This window comes from Rhinolophus hipposideros (genome assembly GCF_964194185.1).
Source record: "Rhinolophus hipposideros genome assembly, chromosome: 12".
NCBI lineage: Eukaryota > Metazoa > Chordata > Mammalia > Chiroptera > Rhinolophidae > Rhinolophus > Rhinolophus hipposideros.
The window spans coordinates 62060513-62076587 of NC_138058.1; the positions used below are offsets into that span (position 1 = coordinate 62060513).

General features: G+C 35.0%; 1 protein-coding gene across 1 annotated transcript in view; it reads left to right on the forward strand.

Moving 5' to 3' along the window:
- Window positions 1-16075, forward strand: part of ATAD2B (ATPase family AAA domain containing 2B) — a 112841-nt gene that overhangs the window by 85732 nt on the left and 11034 nt on the right. The window contains exons 22-24 of the mRNA XM_081068856.1: window positions 1629-1788; window positions 11048-11170; window positions 14024-14161. Coding sequence (XP_080924982.1) covers window positions 1629-1788; window positions 11048-11170; window positions 14024-14161 — 421 coding nt within the window. The remainder of the gene's footprint in view (window positions 1-1628; window positions 1789-11047; window positions 11171-14023; window positions 14162-16075) is intronic.

Genomic DNA, 16075 nt, shown 5'->3' on the forward strand with positions numbered 1-16075 from the left:
AGTGGAAGGGGACAGGAAATGTTGGGCAAATAACACTTTTATTTAAGGGCTATATTTTTCGTTTTTAAAAATTTGTTTTTATTAGTTTCAGGTGTGCAAAACAACATAATAGTTAGATGTTTACACCCCTCACAAAGTGATAACCCCCTTCCCCCCAATCTACAACACACATAACTGCCACAATGCCATTGAAGGGCTATGTGTTCCTGTTTCTTTTGTTCTTCTCACGTTCATTCTGCTACTGGTTCTTCGCTCCTAAAGCTGAAGACAAAAGGATCTCTGGGAAGGATAGAAAGGGGAAAACAACATAAGATTTAGATAACCTAAAACACAAAAATTTATATTTAAATAATGACTTTGAAATGTCTAAAAACTTTATCAAATTCCAAAGCAGATTGCAGAGAAAACAAAAGTTTAGAAAATGAATGTTGAATTTAAAATTAAGACAATTGATAAAATTTTACAGTCTTTAGTAATATGAATTCTTATAGTGCTTTATAATTTGTAAAACATTTCCCACATTTTCACAACTATTGCTTGTTCAGCGTAGCTTCACTATCTCACCTATAAGGAGACTGACTGGCTTTTCAGCTCTTAGAGGTTGAAAAATAAATTAAAACATGCACACACCTAGCTAAAAATTTAAAAACATACATAAAATATGTGTACATATGAGTATACATATATATGTATAGATATATATATATATTTAAAAATTGAAGCATCAATGCCATCTGCAATGGAGAAAACTAGCCTTTAGTTTCTTAGAGCAGAAATCAGGCTAGCCCCAGAATGCGATTCTGGACTAATTAGACATTTCTAAGACTGCTTTTATATCAGACCTAATGACTTGATTTGAGATTTGCATTGGGGGAGGCAACAGATATATAGGTTGGTAGAGCTTTGTTATTGGTCAAGTGATATAAAGCATACAGTGTATTGGGCAAATCATGACTTAATATCTCCTATTTGGGGTTATCTCCCAGAAAATCCACACATAAAGCAAAATGTATTTTTTGCTTGTGATGTATTTATATTTAAGGACAAGACCAATAAATCTTTTACTAGTCACAAAAGCAATAGCTATTTTTGTTATATAATTTACCCAAAATGTTTGTAATGACTCCAAAGGAGAGAAAACACTTTCCATGAAACGATTCACCCTAAACTGAAGAGAAAGAAAAAAGTTTTCCTTTTAAAGATCTTAAAGAGATTTACCTTTAACAATATGAAAAATTTCATATTTCTTTTTATTTTCCTTTTTAAAAATTTTTTTTGAGGTAACATTTGTTGATATTTATTAGTGTTTTTACCCATACATTCTCTTCTCAGGTATATCCAAAGGATTAAAAAAAAAAAAAAAAAGCTGACACATTGGTTTCATATTTCAAGATGAGAAAATTTCAGAGTTGATTTAGATATGACTCGAAACTGAAGCTTTTCATGGAAAGTATGACATAGTAACTTTAGTAGCATAAATCGCTCTGTAATTTATCCTTGTCTAATTATTTCTTATTTAGATACGTAGATTTAATTTTTAAATAAGTATGGTTTTATTTTATGTTTTTATGAGTAGATCATATGAAATACCAGAAGTAATTTTCATTAAAATATCCTATTTGTTTTAGGTTTCTGATTATCTTGAAGTAATCAAAGAACCAATGGATTTATCAACAGTAATAACTAAAATTGATAAACATAATTACCTGACTGCTAAGGACTTCCTGAAAGATATTGACCTCATCTGTAGCAATGCTTTAGAGTACAATCCAGATAAGGACCCAGGAGGTAAGGACTCACTGGGCAGGGTTCACATTGGTAATCACTGAGAAGACAGTTTGAAGTTTAAATACTAAAACATGCCCATTTTTCAGATAGATACATTTAATGACATACTATTGTATTTAGAAACTTGTTGAAGGGGAATTAATATACTTAAATCATTAAATTAATATATTAAATAACATACTTAAAGTAGAGGATTTTATTATTCTAGGTATTATATTCAGGGTTTAGTTTCTTCATTTACCCTTCAGTTTTTTACTAAGGTTCCTATTTTGTTCAGGTAAGATGGAAAACTGAGTAATTGAGAATTTAAAATGTACTGTTTAGTCAACATCACCAGTCTGGTAAACACTGGAAATTTTAAATTTGTGGGAACTAATTAGGATACTTTTACATATCAAAAGACCTCTTTATGTACACATTATCTACTCTACAGATTGTGGGTATTTTTATGTAGTTTTATTATTTTACTCCAAATCCCACCCTGTACACAAGTCTAGTCCCAACTCTTTCAGTGCCTTCTGACTTTTTATTGTATATGTTACATAGAAAAATTTATGAAGATAAAAATAAAAAAAAATTAAAGTAACCTATAATCTTATTACCTAGTGTTCTTCCTCTCTCCCTTCCCCCCCACATATTGTATGTGGAAGACATCAGTGCATAATGTTTTTACTAAAATGAAAATACAATTTTTGTAAACTTTGGCATTCATATAATGTTTGGTGAAAAGTTTATGAATTAATATATTTCTACCACATTTTTATTTGTTATTTTTTATTTTTCAATTACAGTTGACATTCAGTATTGTTTTATGTTAGTTTCAGATATAAAGTATAATGGTTCAACATTTATATAATTTATGAAGTGATCCCCCGATAAGTCTAGTGCCCACCTAACACCATGCATAATTATTACAATATTATTGACTATATTCCTTATGTTCTGTTTCACATCCCCATACCACATTATTTTAATCATATAGCTAATATCCTATAGTTGGATATACTTGATTTTTAAAGTTTTTTCCTCTATTATAATGCTGTTGGATATCTTTATAATATAAATTTTATGTACATTCTTAGTTATTTCCTTAGAATAAATTTCTTAAAGTGAAATTTCTGGATCAAAGAATATATGTCTCTTATAAGTCTTTTAATCTGTACTCTTAAAATTTTCTCACATTTTTTCCCCTTTCTACCAGTAGTATCATGGCATCTGTTAACCAGTATAATAGTTTTGTGTGAATGAGAGAGTCTCTTTCTTCAGTGTAGAAGGCGCCCTGCAGCAGGGCCACAGTTTGGGTAGTGAAGAATGGGCTGGATGTCAGCCTCACTTGATTCCCTTGCTGGGATCCTTGGTGAGGGAACAGCCTGCATTTGTCTTTAGAGTGGCTTTGATCAATGTATGAGAGCCTATATCCTCATCCTGTCAGTTTTCCAAGACACGGAGATTGGTTGCTGAAACTACGTAGTAGGTAATGAACTTGGGCTTTGGGTTTACATCTAGGCTTGAGTCCCAGTTCTACTAGTTCCTAGTTTTGTTTAAGTTGACGAAGATAAATCTTCTAAATTTCAGTTTCTTTATCTGTAAAATAGGGATAATTATAGTGTTCTCATTTAGGGTGATTATAAGGATTAAATGAGAAAATAGATTAAATTTTATGAAATCGCTATTTTCATATGATGCAACTTAAATATGTTACGCTCTTAGCATAGTGCGTGGAATGTGGTAGTGTTCTGTAGAGATTAGTTGTTCATATTTTTATTTTCATCATTGTTATTTAAATTGTACTTTAATTTTTATAAATTGGTTTTAGTGGGGACCTGCATAATTGCTTTAGAATGATCCTTTATACTTTGTGCTTGTTTTAGTTCCTGAATCACTTTTAAATTTCCATCCTATTTTGGCACAAGTCTCAGGACTAATAGTGAAAAATAAATTTAAGTGTTTAGAGAAAGCCAGTTGAGAAGATCAATCCAGATTTTCCCCCCTATGTAACTTAATTATAACCACATTGAAATAATATTGCTTTTAAGAAAGAAACAGTGGTTTCTGGTTCATGATAACCTTTTACTACAGAATGCAATTGTATAATTAAAGAATATGGCTCTATTTCACAGAGTTGACATGATTATACTTGTACCTTTCCACCATCACTGGTTTAGATGCAAAAAGTGTGATATAATTCAAAAGCATGATTTTTGTTCTGTTCAGATTATTTCATATCTTTTGTTAAGAGGCTTTTTCATAGCAACAGAACCACTTGTTATGTATTAGAAAAACAACCTCAGGGTCTGTTGTGTAGCAGGTGGAAATTACATGAATGTTGTATTACTTTTACAAGCTCCCATGAGTATTTGAAAGCTTACGGTGTTCTGTTTTGCAGAATACCATACATGGCCATTTGGGAAAAAAACTAGCTTATACATAGAAGGCAAAAGCCAACATTTTGAAAGCTATACATGTTGCCTAAGTGTTCTAAGTACCCAGATTCTCTCCCTCGAGGATGATATGGACAGGAATTAAATATTTTAGTCAGAAGAAATTTCATTTGTAGATTCTAAATGAGACCAGTATCAGATATTTGACCCTAATTATTACCTTATGGATACGTGCTATATTATGTTAAACTGTTCCCCATTCTTTGTCTTGTAGTGCATCTCTCCTCTGACCCTCAAGCGCATTCGTATACATACCATTAGTTAGCTAATTTTGCTGAAATTTTAGCCCTATTGCAGTATTCTCAAAATCTTCTATTTTATACCAATTACTTAGGAGTAAAGCTCACAGATTTACCCTGGCTTTTGGAGCCCTTTGTGGGCTATGCTTCAGCCAGACTCGTTTTTTTTTTTTTTTTTTTTTTTTTTAGTATTTGTGAGTGTCATGACTAGTTACTGAGCAGGGTGCTTAGAGTACAAAGATGACTATGACAGTCCTTGCCTCTTGAGATAGAGATATTCAGATCACTAATAAATTGTGAATAATTATTGTGTAGCAGACATTATGCTATATGTTATGGTATTAGTTTGCTAGGGCTTCCTTAACAAAATACCACAGTTGGCATAAACAGCAGAAATTTATTTTCTCATAGTTCTGGAAGCGAAAAGTCCAGAATCAAGGTGCCTGCAGTTTTGGTTTCTCCTGAGGTCTCTCTTCGAGGCTTGCAGGTGGCTGCCTTTTTGCTAAGTCCTCATGGGCTTTGTCTATGTGCATGCACCCCTTGTGTATCCCAATTTCCTCTTCTTATAAGGACACAAGTCAGATTGGATTAGGACCTATTTGTATGATCTTATTTTACCTTAATTATGTACCTCTTTAAAGGCTCTATTCCAAATACAGTCACATTTTGAGGTATTGGGTGTTAGAGTTTCAACATACGAATTTGGAGGGTAGAGAACACAATTCAGCCCCTAGTAGTTGTATATACAAAGATAAATAAGCCCAGTCCCTACTTTCTAAAAACTCTCACTGCTTTATAGGAATGACAGATGTCTCATTATTGGTAATTATAATGGAAAGATTAAATATAGAAGTGGTAATTATGAATTTTGTCTTGAGGTGGCAGCAGATGATTGCAGTTTCATGAGGTCTGTATTAGAAATATGTACACAGTGTGAATGGAGCACAGAGATGAAGACACGACCCGGAGATGAATAAGATTAGGAAGAGCATTTATTCTAGGCTGAGAAGTAGTGTACAAAGTAGTATGCAAAGGTGTAAAAAGAGAGAATATGGCTGGGGAATATAGTGCTTGGGGGAGTGGTTGGAAAGTCATCCATTTTCCTACTCACTGACTCCATTTATCCGTTTATGAAATATTCTGTATGTATAAATTGTGTTCAGTCCTGGAGATATACACATATAGCTCTGGCCTGTAAGATGCCTAAAGCCCGCTTAGTGGAGAGTCCTGCAGATAAATGTCATAGTAAGTTTTCTGTCTTCTTTTGATTCTGAGTAAGGACTTCAGAGTTCTCTGGATGATAAGGAGCCATTAGATGGTTTTGAGACAAAGTGATAGGATTTTATTTGCATTTAAGAGTAGACAGCATGAGAGGCAGTATCAATTTTGGGGTAGTGGTCAAGGGAGTGGTGAGATGGAGGTTGGAAGACCAGTTAAGATTCAGTTGCAATGATGGCAGAGATTGAACATAGAAGGCTGAATGATCAACCAATTAGATATGTCTGACAGTAAGCTAGAATGACTCCTGAGTTTTTGGTCTGGGTATTAAGGAATCTGAGAAGTAAACTAATGATGGAATAGACTCATGGGCATGGGCAGTGTGCTAAGTTTAATTTTGGACGTGTTAGTGTGAGTTACCTTTGGTACACCCAGATAAAATGCAGACATCGTACACTAGTAGTTGTATATGTGATTCTAGTGATTATAAATTTGGGCATGAGACATGGTTGGAGTCATGACTGTATAGGAGTGAAGAGATCACATAGGCAGTATATATAATAGAATGAGGAGAGAGGGGAGACTAGGAAGAACCTTTCTCGAGGAAACAGGTCCCAAATTCTCAATTTATGGCCTAGTCTTACTCTTGGTACTGCCTGTACTGGGAGTGTGTACATTTTTTTGCTTTTTAAATCAATTTTATTTAAATTACATTAAATTTTGTTAAGTTATATACAACAAAAGTTTTTAAAATGCACTGTTTTTAAAACCACATACATCTTTTAAAATCTCATGTATCCTTCAAGGAGTATTAAATGCCATGTTCATAAAAGTTTTCTGATTTCCTTCCAGTTATAAATAATCCCTTCATCTCAGAATCATAGAAGTCTGTAACATTCTGAGACACTTACTATTTGTCTTTTTCTTTCTGAAGTAGGGACTTTTTTACATATCCTATCCCTGTTTTAGACTCTAAGCTGATTGAGAATAGGATCTGTATAGGCCTCTTCTGTGGAGCATATTCTTAATAAATATGGCCAGTGAGTAATTTTTATCAATTGTTCTCTTGTTGCATACTAACTGAAGGAGTCTCAGATTATGTAGAAATTATAAAATGGAGAATAATAACATAATGCAGATAGGAGCCAGTAAATACAATGAACTTTCTTTTTTATGAAATGATGTGGGCTGAAAAATCATCCCATAAAAATTAGTTTTTCTTAAAATATTAATCTTTCATAATAATTTTATTGAAAAAAGTCAGCTCATATACTTCTGTTTACCCAAATTGACACATAGAAGGAGTTGTGACTGTCATAACAGCAGTGATTTACTTTTATAGATACTCATCAATATTAATTTTATAGATATTCATCAATTTGTCGTAACAGCTATTACTTTTTACTGAAGGCAAATGTAGGTGGTACTATCTTTATTTTCTAGATATAAGGAGATTGGGGCTCAGAGAGGTTATGTGATTTGTCTACAAATCCACAAATGTTATGTGGCACAACTGAGTGAACTGAGATCTGTCTTAACTTCAAAGCCGATGTGTATGGTGTTTTCACTGTGCTTATGATACTTTCAAATTTCATGGATGTGGAGAATCTTAAGATCTTAAATTATGAGACAAAGTAAAAATTGGTAAATATGTAGCCTTTATTCATGCACAATTTTAATGCAAAGATTTTGAGTATGGTCTCTGTGAGAGTCTGAACAACCACATCCAGAATTGTACGCATGTGTGCTTCCGTTTTCATCACGTGCTTAAAAAGGTCCACGATGACTCCCTAATCCTCCAAACAGATGAAGAGCCAAGACGTGGACACCTCCTAATACTCTGTAAGCTTATGAATAGTGCTACGTATGAACTCAGACACTGTTCTACATTGAAAAGAATAACAATGTTAGGCACGTGAAAAAGTGTTGTTCACTCATAAAATTCTGATGCTCTTTAAATAAATTCCTTGTCCTGCAGACCGGTAGGAAATTTTGTGGAATTCTTTTTTTCCCCATTTGTTCGTTCGTTCATTCATTCATTCCCCCCCACCCCCTTTATTGAGGATAGAACGTAGGTAGGCTGCCTGTGTTTAAAAAAGCAAAATAAATAAATAAAGACCATTGATTTATTTTACAGTGATAATGTGCCAGGTACATGGCTTTATATTTAATTTTACCTTTTTTATTTTTTTTTAAAGCTTTTTTCAAGCTGAGGTGGAAAATCAGTGGCAGTGGTGGTATTGCATGGGCTACAAACATGTTTTATTAGTTTGAAAATATAGCTCCTTCTAAGGGTGTTCATTGTAGTTTTTTGTTTATAGCAGCTAAAATTTGAAGCAACTTAAAACTTTCAACAGTAGAGCAATAAGTCTGAAAATTGAGGTACAACAATCCACATTTGGATTATTGCACAGCCATTAAAGTTTAGTTTTCAAAGAATATCGGGAGGGGTGGGGGGAGGGAGATGAGGGTAAGGGGGATCAAATATATGGTGATGGAAGGAGAACTGACTCTGGGTGGTGAACACACAATGGGATTTATAGATAATGTAATACAGAATTGTACACCTGAAATTATGTAATTTCATTAACAATTGTCACCCCAATAAATAAATTAAAAAAAAACAAAACAAAGAATATCGGGAGACTTCTGATTTTGGCTAAGATGGAGTAAAAGGTACTGAATTAACCTCCCAACCTGAAACAATGAAAAGAAAAAGCTGAACAAAATATATGAAAAAACAGTTGTGAAGACATTGGATATCAGGAAAGTAATTTCCAAAAGATGAGAAACTAACAAGTGGAGCACTGTAGGTGCCTGGAGAGTTTCCAGACTGTGGCACAGGAAGGAAGAACCCAGGCATGGAAGTCTCCCTTAACTAACTAGACAGAGCTGGGAATGTACGGAGGCCATGGTGGGCAGAGTTCTCAAGGCGGAGTACCAGGAAGATGCCAGCTGCTTGGAGAGAGCTCTGGAGAGCTGCAGAAGGTCCTCGTCCAGTCATTAGTTGAACGCTGATCAGCGCAGACACGTGAGGAGACCACCCGAGGCCAGAGAAAGAGAAGGAATAGTCTTTGAAGCTCACACAGGGCTAGCAATCATGCAGCACATAAACCAACAAGGAGATAAAAGGGAATCATTAAAAAGTACGCAATCCAAAAGTGGTGAGAAAAAGAGTAAAAAGGGAACAAAACATGTGGGACAAGTAGAAAAATAAATAGCAACCATATTGATAATCACATAAATCACATTAAAAGTAAGTGGTCTAAACCTGGGATCAGCAAACTGGCTGCCTGGTTTTATAAATGAAGTTTTCTTAATAGGAACACGGCCACACATTTGTATTGTCGGACTGCCTTTGTGCTACAAGGGCAGCTTTGAGTACGTGCCAGAGACCTCATGACCTGTAAAGTCTAAGATATTTCCTATCTGGGCCTATACAGAAAAACTTGCTGATACCTGGCCTAAACATCCCAAATAAAGGCAGAGATTATCAAATTAGATTTTTTTTTTTTTTAAAAAGCAAGACCCAACCGTATGCTGCTTATAAGAAATCCACTTTATGACACTGACACACTACCTGGTGCGCTAATGTGGCTCCTTTATAACAAACCTATTTTAAGTATAAAGCTACAAATAGGTTAAAAGAAAAGTATGAGAAAGACTTATCATACCGATACCAAGCAAAGGAAAGCTGGTATGGTTATATAAATATCAAAGTAGATTTCAGGCCAAGAATATATTACCTAGAATAAAGAAGTTTATTTCATAATCATTAAGTAGATATAATACTTCTAAACATTTATGCCTCTGATAACAGTTTCAAAATTCATGAAGCAAAAACTGAAAGACTTGCAAGGAAAAATAAAGTACATAATTAAACTTGAAGGTCTTTTGAAGATGTTCATCTAAGTTATGTTACTTCCCTGCTCATATTTTTTCAGTTGCTTCATTGCTTTTAGGATAAAATCTAAAAGCCTTTAAATATGATTGGATTCCTGTTTGCCTCTTGCTTAATTGTGTTGTAAGCACATAGGCTACCTTTTATTTTCTTGAATTCTCCAAGATATTTTTACTCCAGAACTTTCTCACGTGGTCTTTTCTGAACCTGCACTGGTTTTACTCTGCCCTGTCAGTGGCTACTCCAACGTATGCTTCAAGTCTCAGCTTATATGCCTGTTTCAGAGAGGCCTGTCCTGACTTCACCCAGTCTAAGTTGGCACAAACACCAGTATCCTGTAGGTTTTCATCATAGCTGTTATTCTGGGGTTTTGTGGGTGTTTATGTGTGTGTGAGAGATTATTTCGTCAGCACCTCTTTCCTATACTAGTTGGAAAAGGTCCTTGAAAGTGGAGACATACCTGTTTTGCTCACCACCCTGTCACCATCACCTGGCTCAGTTCCCGGTACAGTTGTCGATCAATATTTATTGAATAAATGTTGAGAGAAAATGTATTGGAAGGAAACACACCAGTGGTTGTCCTTTGAGTACTGCATGTTTGTTTTTATAAGATTTCCACAATAACTTATGACTTTCTAATAAGAAAAGTTATAAATAAAATATCTTTATACTTTTTACCTTTACTAGGGATGAAAAGGCAGATGTTGGGTTGGGGTTATTGATACTGTTACAAAATTAGGGACTTTGATATTTTACTTGACTCCTAATATCTCACAGTTACACAGCTCTAGAGGGCACTGTTTACATTGTATTGTTTATGATTGAGGACTTCTGGAATAGTCTAAAACAGAGACTCTTCTTTTAGGACCAATTTTAGGTTTAGTTTACTTAGAAGGGAGTAGGTCTACCTGGATCTACCTACAATTTATATACCATCTTGCATTCGTTAGCTTAGAGTGTCTTGTTGTATTTGTCTGTTTCTGTCATGGTTTTTGAAGGTCATCCTTACTTAGGATATATTATATTCTTCAGCACAGTTTTGACCAGTGTTTACTTATGGGGAAAATTATGCAAGATTATCTGCATTCTCAGTATCCTTCCATGGCACCTCTGGTGCTGGGCATATGGCGAATATCCTCTAAATCTTCTAAAAATTTTTATTGAAAATCATACATTTTTGTTTTCAAAAATATACAATAAAGCCTTGTATCTTTGAGGTAATGATTTATTAAATATTCTTAGTATTTTGAAGTTCTAAAGTACAGTTTCCGCAGAATTATCAATTTGATTGAGTAGCTTATTTATTTTTTTACTCGTCACTTAAATGAACTTGTTTCTCATCCAGAAATGCTTTTTGCAGTTTTATTTAAATGTTTGTATTCTTTTACTTCTCTTTTTAAGACTCTCTTTGTTAATGTTATTTCATTTGTATAATAAATGCATACTAACTTTTTTAACAGATAAAATAATTAGGCACAGGGCTTGTACCCTGAAGGACACTGCACATGCCATCATTGCTGCTGAGTTGGATCCAGAATTTAATAAACTCTGCGAAGAAATAAAAGAAGCAAGAATAAAAAGAGGTAAGTTATAAAAATGAAGTTGCTGCTGAAGACCAAGAGTCATTGAATGTCATTGAGTAGTGTTTCTGTAGGGTTGCTGGTATTGTGAAAATAATGTATTTTGAGGCACAGCCTTTACTTAATTTCTCATACTACTATGTGTCATGTAAATTATTAAAGATATTTAAAAACTTTATTTCCTGGGAAAGTTTTAGTATGACAGTGCAACTTGCAGAAATAAAATGCCTCTCAGTGAAAATTATTTTGCAGTATATCTTTGTTAATTATTGATTTCTATTCTTAAAGGATTTAATTAGGCTTTCATAGCTGAAGAGGGTTTATTTTTCATGAGTTTACACTCAATACTAGTACTTTTTAAAAGTTTTTAGGAATAGTTTTTTTTTTTTTTTTACCCTATTGAAGTTTATGTGCAAATTTTGTTAATATAAACACAGAATTAGCAAATGTGGTTTGTTCATTCCCTAAAAATCCTATCTTGAGGAACTCGCACTTTAGTAGGAGAGAGAGCGAAAAGTAAAACGAATCAAGTGCAGTGTGGAATATGTACAGGTTGAAGTATGTGTATAGGATAGAGGCAAGACCTCTTGGTGGGGAGCCCAGCATTTTTGGTCAGAGTTTGGGGAATGAATACAGGAGTGTTGTCTAGTGGAGAGAGGAAGCGTGGCAGTGACAGAGAAGGAGGAAGTCTTTGTAAGTGCAGCACACAGCGTGTGTAAAGGCACCGAGATGTGAAATACTGTGGTATATTAGAAGCACTGCAAACTGGTATTGCTGAAGCTGTGCAGAGTGGTGAGAAATAGAGCTCAAGAGGTGAGCTGGATCCAGGACACTGAAATGATGAAGAGGCTTTTCTTCTTCCTTCCCTGAGGCCTTCCCTGGTTACCTGATCTAATTAGGCTGTGGTCGCCTTAGCACTTGGCATTTTGTCGTTTTTTTGGTGTCTCTCTCTTCCTTATTTAGTGCTGTGAATGTCTTGTTCATGGCTCCACTGCAGTCCCTAGAACTGTTTACAATAGGTTTGCTGTAAATGCTTGAATGAATTGACGCTATGCCAAGGAGCTTGGACTTGATTATATAGGCCAGTGTTTTTCAAAATGGTGTGCTTAATATTACCCGCATCAGACTTAGTGAATTAGACTCTCTGAGGGGAGTAAGCCTGAGAAATCTGCACTTGAAGAAACCGTACAAGAGGTTTTTCTATACACCAAAGTTTGAGACCCATTGCCATAGTCAGTAGGAGTCATTCAAGTATTTTAAGCAGTGGAATGAATTGGTAAATTGCTTTGGCAGCACGAAATAGCAAGGTCTCAGTGTGGAGGTTAGGAGGATGAGGGACCTGTTAAAAAACTTTAGAGCCAGTTTAGAAAATAGTTTGGCAGTTCTAAAAAGTTAAACATAACATTTACCATACTCCTAGGAATCTATCTGTTCAAAAGAAATGAAAACATATGCCCATATAAAGACTTATATATGAATGTTCATAGCTGCATTATTCATAACTAAAAATTGGAAACAACCCAAATGCCTGTCAGCTGGTGAATGGTAAGCAAAACAGGGTATATTATACAATGGGATCCTGCTCAGCTATAAAAAGGAACAAAGTACTGATACACGGCACCACATAGATGGACTTCAGAAATACTAAGTGAAAGAATCTAGTCACAAAAGACCACATATTGTACGATTCCATTTATATGAAATGCTCACAAAAGGCAAGTCTATTAGAGACAAAAGGTGGATTAGTGATTGCCTGGGATAGTTATCTAAAATTGGATTGCTGTAGTGATTGCATGGGTCTGTGAATTTACTAAAAATCATTTAATTGTACGCTTAAAATGAGTGACTTTTAAGTTATGTAAATTCTACATTAATAAAGCTGTTGGGAGGGAAAACTGTTGGGGTAGTCCAGAGTGAAATGGGGTTGAAGACAGAATTAATATAACAGAGATGTGGCTGGCTGCAGGGTTGGGGGGTATTGTGAGGGGAAGGAAGAGTCAAAATTGGCTGCCATATTACTGGTTCAATGACTGAGCAGATGCTAATACCACCAATAGAGATAAGGAAAAATATAAGGATGACAGTTTTTTCGTGGGGAAAGATAAACCAGTTATCTTTAATTTGACCTATCCTTAAGATACCTAGTTGGAGATATCAAATAGGCAGTTGGTTATGTGGATCAGAAGCTCACGAGATGTTTGGGCTAAAGATGTGGATTTGGGAATTATTGTATATTGCTACCGTTATATAATGGAAGCTGAAGGCATGAATGATACTTTATAGTGGAAGATGTAGATTAGAGTAAGAAGAAAGGGATTATTGGGAAACAGCAACATTGAAGGATCACATAGAAAAAATCTAGTGGAGGAAGTTGAGATGGAATGGTTACTCTTACGAACATCAGTGGAAGAAAACAAATTTACTACATTGTGATGTGACAGGCAGCTAATAGCAGATGGAAACAGTTCATGTTAATGGAGTTTACTGGCCCGATAAACACACATTCTAAGATGGCAGAAATCATAACTTTTAGACAGTCCCATAGTCACTTATTGTCCCATAGTCATAAAATTGTGAAATGTGTCCCTTTGTAAATTAAAATGAGTAAACATAGGGCCCCTTTGGGAATTAAGGGTAATCATGGCCTGCCGGGTTATTTTATTTTTATGATTTTTATATCTAGCTTCTTTCTCTTCTTAAAACAAAAGATACAATTTTCATCCAAATTACGAACTGTCCAAGTATAATTAATGGCTTTAAAACTCAGTTCCGTATTTCAGACTTTTTTTTTTTAAACCTTGTTGGTGTATGTAGTGAGGAATATTTAAATAGGTGTTGCTTATCTTCCGCTTGCAGGCTTATCGGTAACAGCAGAACAAATAAATCCTCATGGTACTGGAGCTCGGAAGACAGAAGCTAGAGTAGAAGAGGCATTTCGGCATAAACCAAGAAGCCCCATGGATGTCTGGCACAACTCTGCAAATAAATGTGCGTGTGAGTATTTGAGATCATGTTATCCAGTAGTGGGAACAACTGAGAATGATACCGATTTCTCAGAAACTGGGTACACAAACCAGAGGACTGCTGCTTTCCCATGGCTCTTTTAATCTTCTCTCTTTTCAGAGGTGAAGAGCTTGTGGGGTAAGACGCTGAATCAGAAATGTATTTCTTTTGCCTTATTTGATCTTGTCTATCCCCATTCAGTACTTACTGTTGTAATTGAACTGGGTTTGAATTTTTTTAGTTTTAAACTTTGGTTTTTTTGGATAGAGATGTAGAGCCAATGGACTTTTTAACCACCCCTGTCTCCAGCTCCAACCCCTTGCTGTGTGCTGTGCCCGATGTTCTCTATATGGTGGGAAATGAAAACTCTGACTTAAGAGAGTGGCTGATTTGACGGTAGAAGTTGATTTTTCTGAGAGAATATTTTGTACTCAGTTTGAAAAATCTGTACAGCCTACAGCCTTCTTTATCTAGTTTTGTTTAAGTGAGATATATTTAGAGAGGGAATATTCAGTGCCTAGGTTTTCTTCATTTTTCCTCATTCATGGTGATCTGTGAAATTTTAAAAGACAAATGTTAAGAAACATAGCATCTTTCTAATGTAGTACTTACATTTCACTGAACATAGCCATCCTTGGATGTACAGGTTGTACTTCTGGTGTAAAGGTGGTAGGTAATACTTTTCCAGCTGTCAGTAAAGCTGGCCACAATAGGTTCCTTCACCAGTGTCATCAAATTTGAATGCATGAACATACCTATTTTTTTTCCGCTTGTTCTCTTTGTGATAAGTTGTGATTAGAAAAGTATGTTTTTTCTCATACATGAGAAAATTTTGAAGGACTTATGGTGCATTTAGTTCCATGAAACTGATTAAAGTTATTTGGACTCAGATTGTGTACCTCAGATTGTGACCTGGATTATATAACACAACACTCTAATTTAAACCTTAAAATTCTTTGCATTCTCTGCACCTGAAACAAATATTTACTAAAACACATTGAATATTGGCTTTAAGCAGTTGAACTTTTCTTTAAATGTGAAAATGTTACTTTAGTCTACAAATGTGAGTTTTGTTTTCTCTTACCAGTAGATGGCATATGTGACTCATCATGTGTCTGTTTTACATTAACTTACTTAAATCATAAATCTAAATGTACCTAATGCAAAGTTGCTTTCCTAAGGTCTTAGTTTTGGAAACAATCTCAGAGATGCTATAAAAACTGACTAAAGATTGTGCCTCTAAATGGGCTTTTCATGCAAAGCACTCCTGATAAAGGAAGTGGTATGTTAAAGATTAGTTCCACAAATATATACTCCTACCACATGCCAGGTGCTATGGAGATACAGCAGTGACTACAACAAAAATCCCTATTCTTGTGGAGCTTATATGATAATTTCTTTTTTACCAAAACATACTAACCATTAGAAATAGTTATATTAGAAACAGTTATGTATCTCTAGTTTGCCCTCTCCTCAAATGAGAACATTTTCTGTGTTCTTAGCCAGGATGACAGCATTAGAAAAGTAAACTTGCTTCAGTAGGCCTCCTGGCCTGTGTACAGTGTACTGCACATCGTTACCGGGCTGGCTCGTGACTGAGCAGAACTTAGCCTCGTGCTCGAGAGTTCCGTGGCTTAATGAGGAAAGAAAAGGGGAACCACTTGTACTTTTGGTTACATGGCTGGAAAATAAGTGAGGCCACAATGTCAGGAGTGACTTGTTAGGTAGTAAAAACCTAACAGTTCCATCTTTTAGAGAAAGAGCAAGCTGAATACTTTCCTTTCGCTGTTAGTGTGGACTGGATTCGTTTTTCATACAGTTAATGGGATGCTTATGAATGCCATCACGTTAGCATTTGTACAACTTTTAACTGACTCATGCAGAGATTTCTTCTCCAATTATCCT